The 15172-nt window shown below is 49.9% G+C and overlaps 1 protein-coding gene across 1 annotated transcript; it reads left to right on the top strand.

Moving 5' to 3' along the window:
- The first annotated feature begins 1109 nt into the window (after nt 1-1109).
- Nucleotides 1110-11787, top strand: mylipa (myosin regulatory light chain interacting protein a). The gene is made up of 7 exons (XM_023812046.2): nt 1110-1428; nt 2438-2628; nt 7334-7519; nt 9188-9385; nt 9483-9647; nt 10195-10609; nt 11057-11787. The coding sequence occupies exons 1-7, from the start codon at nt 1342-1344 to the stop codon at nt 11225-11227; spliced, it is 1413 nt and encodes a 470-aa protein (XP_023667814.2). The 5' UTR covers nt 1110-1341; the 3' UTR covers nt 11228-11787.
- Nucleotides 11788-15172: the final 3385 nt, after the last annotated feature.

Below are 15172 nucleotides of genomic sequence, written 5' to 3'. Positions count from 1 at the left end.
ACTGATTTTCCTGGTTCGGCCTATTTGAGGTTGGATTGTACCCAACCCGACCTGTTAGCTGAAATGAGTTTGCCATTCTTAATAGTACAAAGGCCAGTAAAAACATGCAGCATGTGTGTTGTCACTGCAGTGGAAGTTGCACCGCTTCAGGGAACCGGCCATGACTAATAATTACATAGCGGCTTTGGCATCGGGAACTTGACAGTTTTGAATTGCGGATTTTTTTCTCTCCTTGTCATTGTTTGTGTGCTGATGAGTACTATGTACCCGAAATAATCTCTCCGGTTTCAGGTGGACCGCTTTTCCTGAATATTGTGTTGGAATATAACATTTCAGCAGCCTCCCAGCTAAGTAGAACGAGGAAAGTAAAATATGACTGTTCCTCCAGTAATTCGAAAATATCCTGCTGTATGAACCGGACAGGAAATCTAAAATAATACCACGTACCTAGGACGTCCTGTATAGTCATAAGTTAAATCACTCCGTAACAACCCATTGGTGGTAATGACAGCTAGGCCTATAGTCCTTTTGGGTTTGTCTTCAGGCTGAAAAATGGTACCTTATTTAACTCCTCTCTTAAGTACTAAGGATAGAACACCCACAATTACCGTGCTCTACTGACAGTTTTTAAGTCTTTTAACAGATGCTTAATTTGCTTCGATGTCTGCGAGCAGATTTAGACCTTTTGGATTAAGCAGAGTTGGGGGGCACATTTATGGAAACCAAAACTGGCTTGGGATAAATGGCTAGTAAACGAAAATGTAAACATGGAGAATGCAGGATGAACCGTACAGATATAAACACAGCATGTCCTCTGGATTTCAGATTAACTTTTCCAGACTGGAATAGACTGGACAAGGTGTGCCGTTCCCCCTTCTTACAACTGATAATAGTATAATAAAATTTATTCTATGGAAGTAAATGGAGTTTTGGCACCTGGACAGTGGGGAGGGGAAACGCGTCGTGCTTTCAACAATACATTTAGCCCGAAAGACCCAAAGCTCCACTTGTCGGAGCGGAAGAGCCACCGCCAGCCTGGGCGGCTTCATTAAACTTCAAGGGGGACTCGCTTGAAATTAGCAGTTTCGGAGTCGGCCGGCGGGGGGCGCCACATAGCCGGTGGCCGGCGCGTCGTCATTGGCTGCCGGGTGACGTTATCGGTGGAGGCAGTGCGCTGAAATACAGCTGAGAGCGCAGACAGGACTGGGCTCCGCGAGTGACTGAGAGCTTCATGTAGGGCGGCGGGAAAAGCGGCCCTGCTGGTTTTTATTTTATGTTTGTTGTTTTTTTCTTTGAAGAAAGACGAGACCAAAGATTCTGCGGCGTCGCCGAAACGGGAAAATGATCTGCCATATTACCCGTCCCGATTCGGTGGTGATGGAGGTGGAGGTTGATACCAAAGCAAACGGCGAAGACTGTCTGAATAAGGTACAGAGATCCGCTGTGTGTTTTCATCCTGTTTTGGTGCCCGATTGATGTTATTTGTTGTGCATCCGTTTGCAAACATGTTGCGGTTTGATTAAGTTTCCGTGTACATCTATAGTAAAGGCTGTTAAGGTTTGTAACTAAGAGGAAGAAAACAAAACATACGGGTTTGTTTATTTGTGTATAATCGTGTTACTCAATGAGAGTGGGATAGCATCATCCTCAGTTGTATCAAAACAGTGCGCTCATGTGTTTGCCTACTTCACACGAGGAGCGAGAAAGTATAGGGAAAAGTCGAGTCTTTCATGGGGAGCATCAGTTTGAAGTTTGTTCCTTATTCTCAGTTTACTTCACTAGAGATAATGCGAAGTTACACATATTTGTGTGATGCGTTACTGATCGCGTAGTCTTTCGTTCTCTGTTTTACTTGCGCTTCGTGAAACTTACTTGAAGAGGTTACTATAGGTCAAACGCTCGCCCGTATGATTCCTTCCCCTTTCTAAGGCAGCCAGCTCGTCTTTATGCGGATCTTATTCTCATTGCGGCGTGAATGTGCTATTTTAACCTACTGAAACGAAATATGTTCAAAAATATCTCACTGGCGCTGTGTTGCGTGATCTAAATTTTAGAAGTTAATACTTCTATTTGTTAGCTGACTTTCATTCAGGGATGGGAGTTTGTGTTTGGCGATCTAAGGACCATTTCATCGTCTTAGGCGACCTTTTAGACCGACGCATGGTGCTGTGATATTTCCTGTATAAGGAGCGTGTTATGCACTTCCTTAGGAACAGCTATTCGTTAAGGGGGGAAATAAAACATCTCTTAACTGCATCACCGCCATTATAAAAGTTAAATGCACCCCCCCGCCTTGTGTAACTTGCTTCACGGTGTTGACTACCTGTATCAGTTTTCGTTGACTGTCTTATTAAAACCTTCCTGTAAAAAATGACTCCTGTAACAGAAGTGTCAAACGTGCAGCAATAAGCACCGTGCTTTGTGCTGCCCCCCCCAGGTATGTAGGAAGCTGGGAATAATAGAAGTGGATTACTTCGGACTGCAGTATTCCGGCTGTAAAGGAGAGAGCCTGTGGCTGAATCTCCGAAACAGGATCTCGCAGCAGGTGGACAGTGTCTCTCCTTGCAGACTCAAGCTGCGAGTCAAGTACTTTGTGGAGCCCCATCTCATCCTGCAGGAGCAGACCAGGTGAAGTGCTCTAGTGTGGCTTATTTTCCAACTAGGGGGGGGGATTACTTAAACTTCATGGTCTAAAAGAGATATTCACATACGACAGAGCTGACATGACGGACGCTTAAATACAGACGACGTCTTTGCAGTGCTGTCTTATGATGAGGTGGATGAACCTGCGCTGTCATCAGAGCCTCAGACCACTGGGTGTAATTGAATAACAAACTGCTTCCTTGTGAAGCTGAAAGTATCCTTCACAGCACGGCGCCCTATAGTAACCCCGGTCCCTCGGTGTTACTTTAGGTCATTACTGAGCATAAAGGCGTCAGAGCCCCTCCCCCTCTCTGTGCTCAGGTTTCTTTGCTCTCTGCAGCATGCTTGCTTCATGTTTCCTCCTTTTTGTTTTTCCTTTCTTGCCTGAGGCTGTCTTGTTTTGTTTTCACTTTGGGGGGGGGGGGGTTATTCCACAAAACAGGATTTTGTCATTAGCCTAATAATTTAAGCTAAATGTAAGGATTGTCCAATAGGAATGTCACTTATCGCCCCCACTATTGGACAGTTTCCCCCCCCCCCATTTAGCTTAAGTTATGCAGCTGCTTTGTGGAATACCCCTTAGGGAACGTTCAGATCGGACTTGGCGTGGCTCACAGCCTGACAGGGCTATTTTGTGTCTGAGACATTTTGGGGGTGTTTTCCCGTCTCTCCTACCTTTGTTCAGCGTCCTGCGATATCCAAATCCTGCATGGATACCGCGGTCCGTGTCTCAGCACGCCTCGGCGTGGCGGGTCACCAGTGTCACAGTGAGCCTGGGGCCCCGCTTCGTGTTGAACCCGTCCCCCCTCCCTCTGGGGGCCGGACGCATGCCTTTTGTTCAGTCAGAGTTGGCGGGGAGGGGGGGGGGTGTTGCTGAGTAATTCGTTTGGGTGCCCAGCCGTTGGCTGACCCCTGGCAGAACGGAGCGGTCTCAAACAGATGGCAGGGCCGGTGGGGGGGCAGCGTCCGGTTTCTAATTTAGTATGCGTGTGTTCCATGGCGCAGGCGGCCATCCAGCATAAGGAACTCGTGCTGCCACTATTAAGACCTTACAGCGACATGCACATTTAATATGCGTGTTACAGAGCCTGTGTAGGACATGCATTTATTGCGATTTGCACATGTCAGTTTCTTGCTGACATGCGCTTTCTTTAATGCGCACGCTACACAGAGCTTCTCTGCGGCATGCGCTGTTGCGTTTTTTTTTTTTTTTTTTTTTTTGGGGTGTTCGTGGTCTTCGTGGTGTCTTCTGTCCTCGTTTTTCCACTTGAACTGGGCCTTTTCTGCCCATCCACGTTTTCATAGCAAGCTGTTGGTGGCTTAGCAGGAAGTTATGCGTCTGGTGTTGCCAGGGGACGCGGCAGCACGAGGTCGGGTTAGGCCCCCGGCTTCCGCATGTCGCCGGCCTGTTCCCTCTGCTCTTCTGCTGCGCTTCCTGCACTTGTGCGCGGGTTGGTTTCATGCGTCGGGCATGGACGGTGTGGAGTGAGCGGCGTGTTGGCGGCTGCTTGGGCTGCGTCTGTCCTCGGTCAGCCCAAGCAGCCGGGGCAGGAGAGTCTAGCTGGAACTCTGGGGTGCCTGTTAATCTCCCCCCCCCCCCCCAATCTTTCTGTGGTTGAGGCTGCCTTGGGCACTTCACCCCTGTGTGTCTGTGGGGTTCTGGGTCGACGTGTTGGTGAGTACACTAGTCCACCGGAGCAAAACCCACGCCGTTGGTCCGCTTGCCGTCCTTATGGCGCCTCTGACTAACAGTGAGCCTCTTGTCTGCCCGACAGCGATCGTTAGCAGTAACTAGGTGAGTGAGATCATCCAGTGTTACTGGAGTTCACTGACTCTCTCTAACCTCTGCCAGAGAGCCCGGGGCCATGCCGCCCATCCGCTCTGAAGCATCGTTGTTAGCACGCCGCCCACAGATCGCAAAACTCGTCTTCTGATTGGCCGGCCCGGTCCAGTCACTAGGCATGTGGCTCGGCCCTTGGTGAAGGGGGGGGGGATTCTGTGTAGTTGAAGAGTGAGGCTTTTGCAGTTCCTGCTTGGGTGCTAACAGGGTGGTATACACGCTCGGGGCGTTACGTGGAGATCTACGTGTTCCTGTTGGAAACTCCACACAGACACACACACACACACACACACACACACACACACACACACACCCCTCTTGTAGCTTGCTGCCGAGGCTGGCCCTGATAAATAGGCACCCCCAGAATCGTTGAAGACGCTCCCCTGTGGTGCCGAGATTCTGTCCCTTCAGCGGAGCCCATTGTTCCAAACCACCATATTGTGCCACCTTCTGGTGTGATTAGCGCCCTCTGAGGGTGTATCTGAGCGGTGCTAAGACAGATGTTCGACTGGGAATCGGGGGTGGGGTGGGGGTGAAGCTCAGGACTCCACCGTGTGCCTGAGTCCTGATTAAAAATGTGTTTAATTAATGGTAACATGGATGGCTGTTTGATAATTCCTGGGAATATGTGTGTGATTTGAATAATGGAACCTTAGTCCTGGGGACGCCACATGGTGTCGGTCATGTAAGGACACATCTGGACCACATCCCGCCTTTGCTGGGGTGCCTCAGCCTCCTGACACATCCTGTTGCCTTTGTGATGTTGCTCTCTCGCTCCCTCTCTATTGAACTGACCCCGTTTTCCACCCATGAAGCAGTTTGAGCTTGGTAATCAAATTATTCCGGATCTGTGCTCATGGTTGCTGCATTGCCGTTATGTGTGGTAGATTATGACATGCCAGCCTGGAGCCTCTGCTTTGTGCAAGTGCCTGCCTGCGTGCCTTTATTTATCAGTCCCTTTTGTCCAAAGGGACGTGCAATTAAGGCAGAAGGTGCATTACAGACATGCATGCTGTCAAGGAGTCGACTGGGCATAAGTGCAGATTTACACCCTGTACCCAAGCTGGCCTGCAGCAGGATTAAGTAGAATTAGCAAGTCCGTGTTCCTCATGCTCTGTGTCCCCTTCCCATCGGCTTTGAACTTCCTGGAGAGCGATAGGGCTGGCTTACTGCCTCCGTGCGTGGGGAGGGTATCTCTCTGCTCAGTCCGGACTTCGGTGTAGTTTACTCTGTTCTGCGCAGATTGTCTGGCTATAAAGTCACTCAAGGAGACTTTCAGTTCGTCTGACCTGTTTTTTTGTGCAAGGAATCTTGAATCTTGAGGCAAAGTAGCCGTTCTGTGTGTGAGTGCTGTGTCGGACAGAAAGCAGGTGTCCGGCCTGAGGAATCAGTTTAGGCAAATCTACACGCGCTTTATTCATTTATTTTTTATTTAAGAGCGTGGATGTATTTGGTCGGTCTGCCGGTCTCTGTGATCCTAGAGGCATGAAGGTATCACTGATCTTTCATCATATCCATAAAAGCATCTCTGCTCAAAGGTGAGCGTCACGTGGCCATCGGGTTCGGAGCAGCTGTAAACAGGAAGTGCGTGACTGAGAATCTCCGTGGTGAGACGGTGCAGGGGGGTTCACACGAGTGGGGGACCAAGCGACAGCTGAATGTTCTAGTTCACTGATGGGTCCCGTGAACCCGAAAATACAGAGTGGCCTGTGTGGAGCCAGGGGGAGCTCTGAGGTAACAGATTAGTCGGCCAATGGCGTTTCTCCGCAGCCGAGGTGCAGGATTGGCCAGGCGTCCTACAGAGCCTGCTGCCCCCGCCTGCCTAGATCCTCCCACCGCCGGCGCCACTATGTGCTGCTTGTGTCATGACTTTCCGTCAAAGTCATGCATAAACATTCTGTGGCACTGGGGGGGGCTGGAAAGGCTGGTTGGGCGCGGTGGCGGCGTGTCCGGCAGTAACCCCTGGGCGTGTCCTTTTGTTTACCAGCAGCAGCTCACGTTTCCCTCCAGACGGCTCCTTGTACAGCGGGGTACTGTTACGCTTAATCTGATTGGCGGAAGTATTCGTTGCGTGGGGACAGGGGGTGTCTGTGACCTTATTTGCTGCCCAAAACGGGAAGATATCTGGTTTAACTTGTGCCCCCTGCAGCTGTGGTCAGCGAGGTCACTGCAGGTCGGTTGGCGTGTCTGGGAGGGGGCCTGGTGGGGGTCTGGACCTGAGGTTCGGCTGTGTTTCGGGGTAGCTGTACCCCCCCCCATGGCTGGGATTGCTCAGGCAGTCCAAATGAAACTGGGTCGAAAGCCTGTTTGTGCAGCAAAGCTGAATAATTGATAAGCTGCCGCACCTCCTACAGACTCATTTCGGGTGGGGTGTAAGATCCTCCTGCCAGCTTTGGGTGTCCGGGCGGGGGCGTCGGTATCGAGCGTGCCGCTCTTTCTGACGGGGGCTGCGCCGTGTCCTTGCTGGGTCACTCTCGCAGTGAGCTGTCTCCCGAATGTTCAGGGGTCACAGCTCTCCCCTTTCTGCGTGATGCGCTCGAACCCGGGACTCCCCGTCCCCCGCACTTCCCAGTGACATGCCCGCACACGCCCCTGCCCTCCCTTCAACCCCACCTGGGTGCTGATGGCACTGGATTCCTCGAGTCGTGACTGTTTATAACTGTCTGCGGTCACACTGTCCCCCTGTGTTCAGTCCAGCTGTTGGCAGAAACCCTCCACGTATCAGCTGCCAACCCCCCCCCCCCCCCCAAGGACAGGCTGCTTGACTGGCACAGACACATGCATACCTCAGCCCTCCTACCCCTGATTACCCTGTTTACTGACCGCCCCCGTCTCCCCCTACCACTCCAGGCACCTGTTCTTCATGCACATCAAGGAGGACCTTCAGAACGGGCATATGCGGATGAGCCCGGAGCAGGCGGAGATGCTGAGCGCGCTGCTGGCCCAGGTCGAGTTCGGGGACTACAACCAGAACACTGCCAAGTACTGGTACTGCGAGCTCTGCGGGCGGGAGCCTGGCGCTGCTGCCATCGAGAGGTGAGGCCGCCCCCACGGGTCAGAACTAATAAATGGGAAATATTCCTGCTTATTTCCTATTTGTGCTGGACTTCGGGAATCTGCTGGCAAACTGTCGAAATTTCCTTTTTCGGGGACGTAAATGTTTCATAGGAAAATGAGAGCGGGGTGTTGAGTCAGCCGGCGTCCTGAAAGCGTTGCCGCTTTGGCCCTGGGCGTAGGCCGGCAGTCAGGCTGTGTCAGAACACGGGGGTGGTGTTCTGTACGCACACGAGTGCGGGATGAGTGGGTTGTGTCAGTCAGACCCCTTATAGAGGGTTTCTGGGTCCTTTTTGGGGTTAGAATGTTCACGTGTTAAACTGCACACTAACAGCCTGGTTAATCAGTAAGATTATCACTGTGCTTTGTGTTTTCAGACCCTCTCCGCTTCATGCCTTGACCTCATTCTTTCCCTGTGGCGGTACTTCTGGTTCATACACTATATTGTCAAAAGTTTTGGGGACACCCCTGCAAATCATTGAATTCAGGTGTTCCAATCATTTCCATAGCCACAGGTCACCTAGGCATGCAGACTGTTTCTAAAGAATGGGTCACTCTCAGCAGTTCAGTGAATTCAGGTATGGCACTGTGGTAGGATGCCACCTGTGCAATAAGTCCATTCGTGAAATTTCCTTGCTGCTAAATATTCCAGTCAACTGTTAGTGGTATTATAACAAAGTGGAAGCAATTTGGAACAACAGCAACTTGGTCATGAAGTGGTAGACCATGTAAAATCACAGAGCAGGGACAACGCATGCTGAGGTGCACAGTGTGCAGACGTCGCCAACTGTCTGCAGAGTCAATAGCTACAGAGCTCCAAACTTCACGTGGCCTTCAGATTAGCTCAAGAACAGTACGAAGAGAACTTCATGGAATGGAAGTTCACCAAGTTAATGCAAAGCCTCAGATGCAGTGGTGTAAAGCACGACGCCACTGGATTCTAGAGCTGGAATCACGCTTCTCCGTCTGGCAATGCGATGGACGTGTCTGGGCTTGGCGATTGGCAGGAGAACCGTACTTGCCTGACTGCATTCTGCCAAGTGTAAAGTTTGGAGGGGGGATTATGGTGTGGGGTTGTTTTTCAGCGGTTGGATTTGGCCCCTTAGTTCCAGTGAAAAGAACTCTTAATGTTGCAGCATTCAAGTCATTTTGGACAATTTCATGCACAAAGCAAGGTCCATAAGGACATGGATGAGCGAGTCTGGTGTGGAGGAACTTGACTGGCCTGCATTAACCCTGACCCCAACCTGATAGAACACCTTTGGGATGAATTAGCGCGGAGACTGTGAGCCAGGCCTTCACATCCAACATCAGTGCCTGACCTGACAAATACTCTCCTGGAAGAATGGTCAAAAATTCTCAAACACACTCCTAAACCTTGTGGACAACCTTCCCAGAAGAGTTGAATCTAGTAACTGCAGAGGGTGGGCCAGTTCCATATTAAGAATGGGATGTCATTAAAGTTTGTGTATGTACATGCAAGTGTCCCAAAACTTTTGCCAATATAGTGTATAACCTCTGTTTTAACTGAACTGCTCTTTCACAAGCGGGGGAGTTCCTTGCTGGTCACATGACTGGAGGGGGCAGGGCAGGGTGGGCTGCTCCTGCTGTCTCGTATATGCTGACCTCCTCTGTCCTGTTCTCATGCAGCATCATTTCCAAGCACAAGGCCCTGGCGGGACTGAGTGCACAGGCGGTGCAGTACCAGGCCCTGCAGCTAGTCTCCACGCTGGAGCACTACGGGGTAGAATGGCACTGGGCGCGGGACGCCACGGGCCAGAAGCTGGCTGTCGGCATCGGCCCAGAGGGCATCTCCGTCTGCAGGGATGACCTGACTCTCATCAACAGGTAGCGCGGCCGTCTGCTTTGTGCATTCTGGGTAATTGCTGCAGTCGGCTTTTTTTTGCGGCGCTGACCAAACACGCACCCGTCTCTCTGGTCAAAGGATCGCCTATCCGGTTATCCAGATAGCGACCCAGTCAGGAAAGAGCGTCTACCTGACGGTGACCAAGGAGTCTGGCGACAGCGTGGTGCTGCTCTTCAAGCTGATCAGTAGCCGGGCGGCCAGCGGACTCTACCGGGCCATCACCGAGACACACGCCTTCTACCGGTCAGTGCGTGTGCGTGTGCGTGTGCGTGTTCAGCTCCACTTTCCATAACGACGCGCTTTCGGCTTGTATCCCACTGTCTCTCGTCTTCGTTGTTTACTTTTGGTTTGGGGTTTCCCTCAGTCCTGTTAATGGTTTTGGTAAATATGGCTGTGGGCTAAGGTCTTGTTTAACAGCCTTTCATGAGCCGCTTTGCCATTGGCAGCTGACATGGAGTAACAATGACCCATTCAGATACGTCTCAGCTGTGCATGTTGTTTGTATTCAAAAGCTTACATTGGTTTGTTTGAACTGACTTCTGATGGTCGTTCCAATGTAAACCAGCGCGTCAGCTGTTTGTATAGTGCGGCTTGGGACCCCCCCGCTGGGAAGGCCTTTTACTGCCCGTTTGGGAAAACTGGGCTATTAGAGACAAATACCCACATACATTAATCTTTCGTATCTCTGATACCCTCTATTATAGAAATTACGGCTTTGCAGTGGGTGTTACTACAGGGAAATCTGAATGGACCAGTTCATTTAATCTGTTTCTGGGGGGGGGGTCTTCAGGTGTGACACGGTGACCAACGCTGTCATGATGCAGTACAGCCGCGACTTCAAGGGCCATCTGGCGTCCCTGTTCCTCAACGAGAATGTCAACCTGGGCAAGAAATACGTCTTCGATATCCGGCGCACCTCCAAAGAGGTGTATGACCACGCGCGCCGCGTGCTCTACAATGCCGGCCTGGTGGACCTGGTGGTGCGTGCCGGACAGTACGCGCCCCCCCACTCGCCACTCGGGGCCCCCGCCACTCAGGGCGAGCCCGACTGCGGCAGCTGCCCGCAGAGCCGCGCCCTGCTGGAGAGGCTGGAGAGGCTGCGGGAGGCGCTGTTGTGCACGCTCTGCTGTGAAGGGGAGACTGACACTGCCTTCTGCCCCTGTGGTCACATGGTCTGCTGCCAGGGCTGCGCAGCCCAGCTGCAGGTAAGGGGGGAGTGGTTCTGACTGGTTCTGATTTAATTCTAACTGGGTCTGCGCAGTTCTGACCTGTGGAGAGTATGTGTCTAGGGGGTTCCCAGAAGCCTCTGGGAATGTCATGAGTTTCTTCAGAAAGTGACTCGTAGACTCGTGAGCAAATGTCCATCTGCAATGCACACTTCCTGTAAGCCCGTTTTAGCTGCACGTTAAACGTTTAGTACAAAGTGGGAAGAAGTATTTTTAGTTGCTAGTATGTGTTTATGTGCTACTTCTGTTTTTTTCTTACAAGTCTCTCCTTCCTGTGTGAGTTGCATAGTTTGGCATATGTCGAGGTTAGGGTAGCGGGTAGCGAGCTTTGGCATCCTGCAAACACGACGGTTGGCGTCTTAATGGATGCTGTGTGCACGAAAGGGGCGATGTTGCACTCGCTGATCTGTGCCACTGTCTTTGCAGTCATGCCCAGTGTGCCGGGCGAGAGTGGAGCGTGCACAACATGTCTACCTGCCTACCTGCGCCAGTTTGTTTAGCCTGGCGGGGACAGACGTCACTCCTCCTCCCATCCACCAGGGGGTGCCCCCTCTCGGTTGCTCCAGTGAATTCGACCCAGAGATGTGCCGCACGTGAAGGTCGGCCCTTCCCGGCCAAACACCACAGACTTCAACCAGCCGTCACTGAGATATGTTTTAAGATCCTCTGACAATCTGTGTATTTTAAATATTTACTTTAAATATATATATATTTTTTTTTAACCGAAGTGAATCAATTGACCTGAGGAGCGCTATCTACAACATGTCTCTGCTGTTTTTTTCCTAATCCAGTGAAAGTCAGACAAATGTAAATTCTATGTATTTGCCAGTTTTACTTTATTTTAATGCTTATTTAAATTTACGTTTTAAATCCTCTTCCAGTTTATTATAGTGAACATGCAATAAGTTCTATGGTTCTGCTCCCATGCACTTACACTGACGAGCAATGAGCGTCCAGTCCCGGCACTGTCCCCGAACCATGTGACCCCGGCCATGTCTGATAGGAGCAGCCTATCTCCGTCAAACTGGCCTAGCAGGCTCCCGGCGGTATCTCGGTGAAAGGGGGATGCCTTATCACACTGGTGATACGGCGAAAGCGAAACCAGGAGATGCCCTAGTCAGTCGCTGTGCCTCAGCCGATTACTGTCTTACTTGAAAGTATAACTAAGCTGAATATTAATCATGATGTGAGTTTTTGCCTCTGTCCCGCCGGCAAGTTTATCCCACTTCTGGTTTGATCCACTAGTTAAATCTTCACAAATCATACATAACTAGTAGATCTTTGTGCAATACTAGGTATTTCTGAAAGCTGAGCTTTTTTTTGGGGAGGGGGGGGGGGGTTTATTTAAAGACACTGTCACTTTAGCCGGGACGCTTCCTCCACGATGTGTTCCTGAGGGTCTGCCTTATCTACACCCTGTCTTCTATATGCATCCTGTTCCTTTGCACGTTGAAACACGGACAGCGGCACCGTTGTCTCCTCTGGGGGAGGGCCTCCGTGGGGGGGTGAGTGGTGGGGGGGGGGGGCCCTGCTCTACACCTCTGCAGTTTGTTTCTATTTGTTTGAAGCAAAAAACTATGCTATGTCCTTAACTGATTTTATATTTTCTTGAAGAAAAAGTATTAATAAAGTTGCCTTTTTTTTTTAATAAAGCTCTCCAGTCTCCCTCTTTTCTTATCAGACAACCAGACAAACGCTGCCTGCCCCCCCTGTACCGTTTATAGCTGTGAAGTTGGGTCACAGGTTAAGGGCTCAGTGTGAATCCAGGCTGAAGATTAACTGGAGCAGCCCTGTCTTGCGTGAGCAACTTCGCTTTTATCTGTGCCTGGTGGCCTGCTGGGACTCTGTGTGGAAGATGACCTGGTGTGTGGCCTGCAGGGGGCGATAGTGTGGAGGCAGGGTACTCCATATGTCTTGTAGGCTGCCAGTAGCACGATTAAGTGTGGTTCCATGATAATTATTAAGGCTTGTCCTTCTATGATCAGCTTGTTTATTCGCACCCTGTATCGCACAGACAGCTTATCGTCCTGACACTGGTTACCTTTCTGTTTTGATTTCACCGCCTGTCTCCGCAAGTGGAGGCTGACCCAGATGTAGAAGCTGGAATTTAGGGCTTGGAGTCTGGCTCCTGTAACTCTCACACTGAAAAGCTACGCCAGCAGACGACTTCTATACGTACGTGGAGGTTTTCTCTAAGAAAAGAAACGTCCTCCGCCGAAAATGACCTAGATCCGATCCCGGTCAGTGTGTCTGTGTGCCTTATCTGCACTAATGGTATGTGACGCGCTTTTTATGAAGTACATACTGAAGTGCCTCATTAAGATAGAGCGTACTGAGGTACAGTACAGTATATGCTGTATTGACACCGAGTTCACCTCCAGGTTCCTAGCAATCTGCTGACTGGTGATCGGGGAGAAACTTTTGTCCTTGGTGTCTTTGACACTTAGAATGACCTCTAGTGCCCCCTGGTGGCACCGGCACGGTACTTACGTTTGCTTTCTATCACCTCCGATCGGTTTTTCTGTTATGGACGTTCCTCTGTACTGGGTGCTTGGTCTTCGCATTTGTGAGATTTACTGCAGGTATTTCATGAACGCGCGACGCCCGTGTTTTGTGTCTATAGAGGAAGCCCTGGAATTCCGCCAGTTCTGAAGACAGATACACACAGTTCTGCCTGAATGAACGCTGCACTGGCTCTGGTCTCCCTAGTCAACAACATGGTGTTTTTCTTTGCTTATTCTATCACAGACACGCTGGGGATGGGACTCGACGCTCCTCTTATTAATGCCGGGGAAGGTTTTACGCTGACTGCATGTTTTGCAAACACTTGCCCCGCAGTGGTAATTCCCGAGAGAACTCGGACATGCTGCGATCCTCAGATCTGGCACTGACGCCTTTTGACAAGGAGCGCGTGCCGCGTGTGCGTGACGGGACGGGGCGGGACGCTCCAGTGCAGCCAGTTCTGTTCCCACAGACCAGAGCGGCCGACGGCTCGGGCAGGACGCTCCTACTGGGATCGCGTGCTGTGCGTTTTTACTTTTTCTACATCGCGTGCAGCTGCGATTCTGGCATATGGATGCTAGTCCCCGTCTCCTCCATTCTGTATGACGCGTTACACATTGTCCCAAGGGTCACTGCACACTTATTTATCTTGTGCTTATGTAAAAGGTAGCTTACGTGGTTATGATTTTCTTTCCATGAGTCGCGAGTATCTCAGTTACCAGCCAGTACGTATCTATCTATATGCCAGAGGGAATTGTGTCACCAAGTTTTCTTCATTTCAGTCCTGATCTTGAAGTCCTTGACCCAACCCCACGTGAAGGATGGACATACAGCAGATATATGCACACTGCAAATGCCTCGGGGTCTGACGGTTTTTGTCGAAGCTATTTAGAATAATTAACTGGATGATACTTAATCTCACCTCAGGATTAATGTGGCAGCGAGGTGCTAATTAAAGTGCCATAAAACCAGAAGCAGCTGAAACGCCAGGGATGCAGAGTTAAAAGCAGAGAATACTGTGTGTGCGCGTGTATGACTGAACCTCATTGTGTGTTTAAGGTTGTTCATGGTACAATGTTTGCCATCTAGAAAAAGCAAAGTACGAGAAGCATTCGCTTTTGTGAAGCAGCATACGCATGTAGATAGATAGATAGATACACACATGCACGCCCACACACATACACCACCTGAGGACATAGTACTTTATATAAAGTAATTAACATTACAGTAATAAGTAGGACATCTTGTACGCAACCTACTAATTAAGGACTAATTAATGATGCATTAAATCAATAATGAATAAAGTCTTTCAGTGGAAATGATTAGCAATAATAAAGTACAAGTACACATGTTTATTTTCTAATGTATGGTTTTTACTCCTGTAACATAAGCTTTTCACCAATTGCCAAGATGATTCGTAGATCTGAAAATTGGAAGTGCAGTTATGTTCCATATGCTTAAATACAGACTATCAGCAAGAGGGTAATGAGATACAAGGTAATTAATCATGTCTTCATTTAATTTAATTATGACCTCTAACGGTCTGTAGTTGATGATATACTTTTAAAATCCTGGCTCTCTGATAGTCTCCATGCCTCTCTAGTTGCGCCCAACACAAGGCAGCGCAGTTGGGGTCTCTACAGGACACACTGGAAAAAGGTTTGGCAGTAATCGTCTCCGCTGGTACCTCAAGCTCCATCGCCAACGCGACGCAGTGGAAGGACAGGCAGAATGCCAGAGATACAAGGGTTATTCAGTAAAATAAAGACTCCACGTTATCTTGAACTTGCTTGCAGTATAAATGGGCAACTGGGCTAATTAAAGCCAACAAGTCAGTTTAGGCTAAAGTACACCATAATTAAAGGCTTGCGCTAAATGCTGACTGTCTTATGACCATTGGTATAAGGTCACGAGTAGTTTTAATAAGCACAACTGATCACAGATAATCTCCCTCCGATCCTTCATTTTCCCATTTGTCTGGATTTAGTTCACTTTTCTTTTATTGAACAAAAGCCCAGATGGGTACTAGGAGAATGTACT

This window comes from Paramormyrops kingsleyae, chromosome 23 (genome assembly GCF_048594095.1).
Source record: "Paramormyrops kingsleyae isolate MSU_618 chromosome 23, PKINGS_0.4, whole genome shotgun sequence".
Classification (NCBI taxonomy): domain Eukaryota; kingdom Metazoa; phylum Chordata; class Actinopteri; order Osteoglossiformes; family Mormyridae; genus Paramormyrops; species Paramormyrops kingsleyae.
The sequence above is the reverse complement of the archived record's forward strand: the minus strand, read 5'-3'. Positions and strand labels throughout refer to the sequence as shown.

Coding starts and splice junctions, on each gene's coding strand:
- mylipa (XM_023812046.2), top strand. CDS start 1,342: ATGATCTGCCATATTACCCGTCCCGATTCGGTGGTGATGGAGGTGGAG. Junction 1,429..2,437: donor GCGAAGACTGTCTGAATAAG/GTACAGAGATCC, acceptor TGCCCCCCCCAG/GTATGTAGGAAGCTGGGAAT. Junction 7,520..9,187: donor GGCGCTGCTGCCATCGAGAG/GTGAGGCCGCCC, acceptor GTTCTCATGCAG/CATCATTTCCAAGCACAAGG.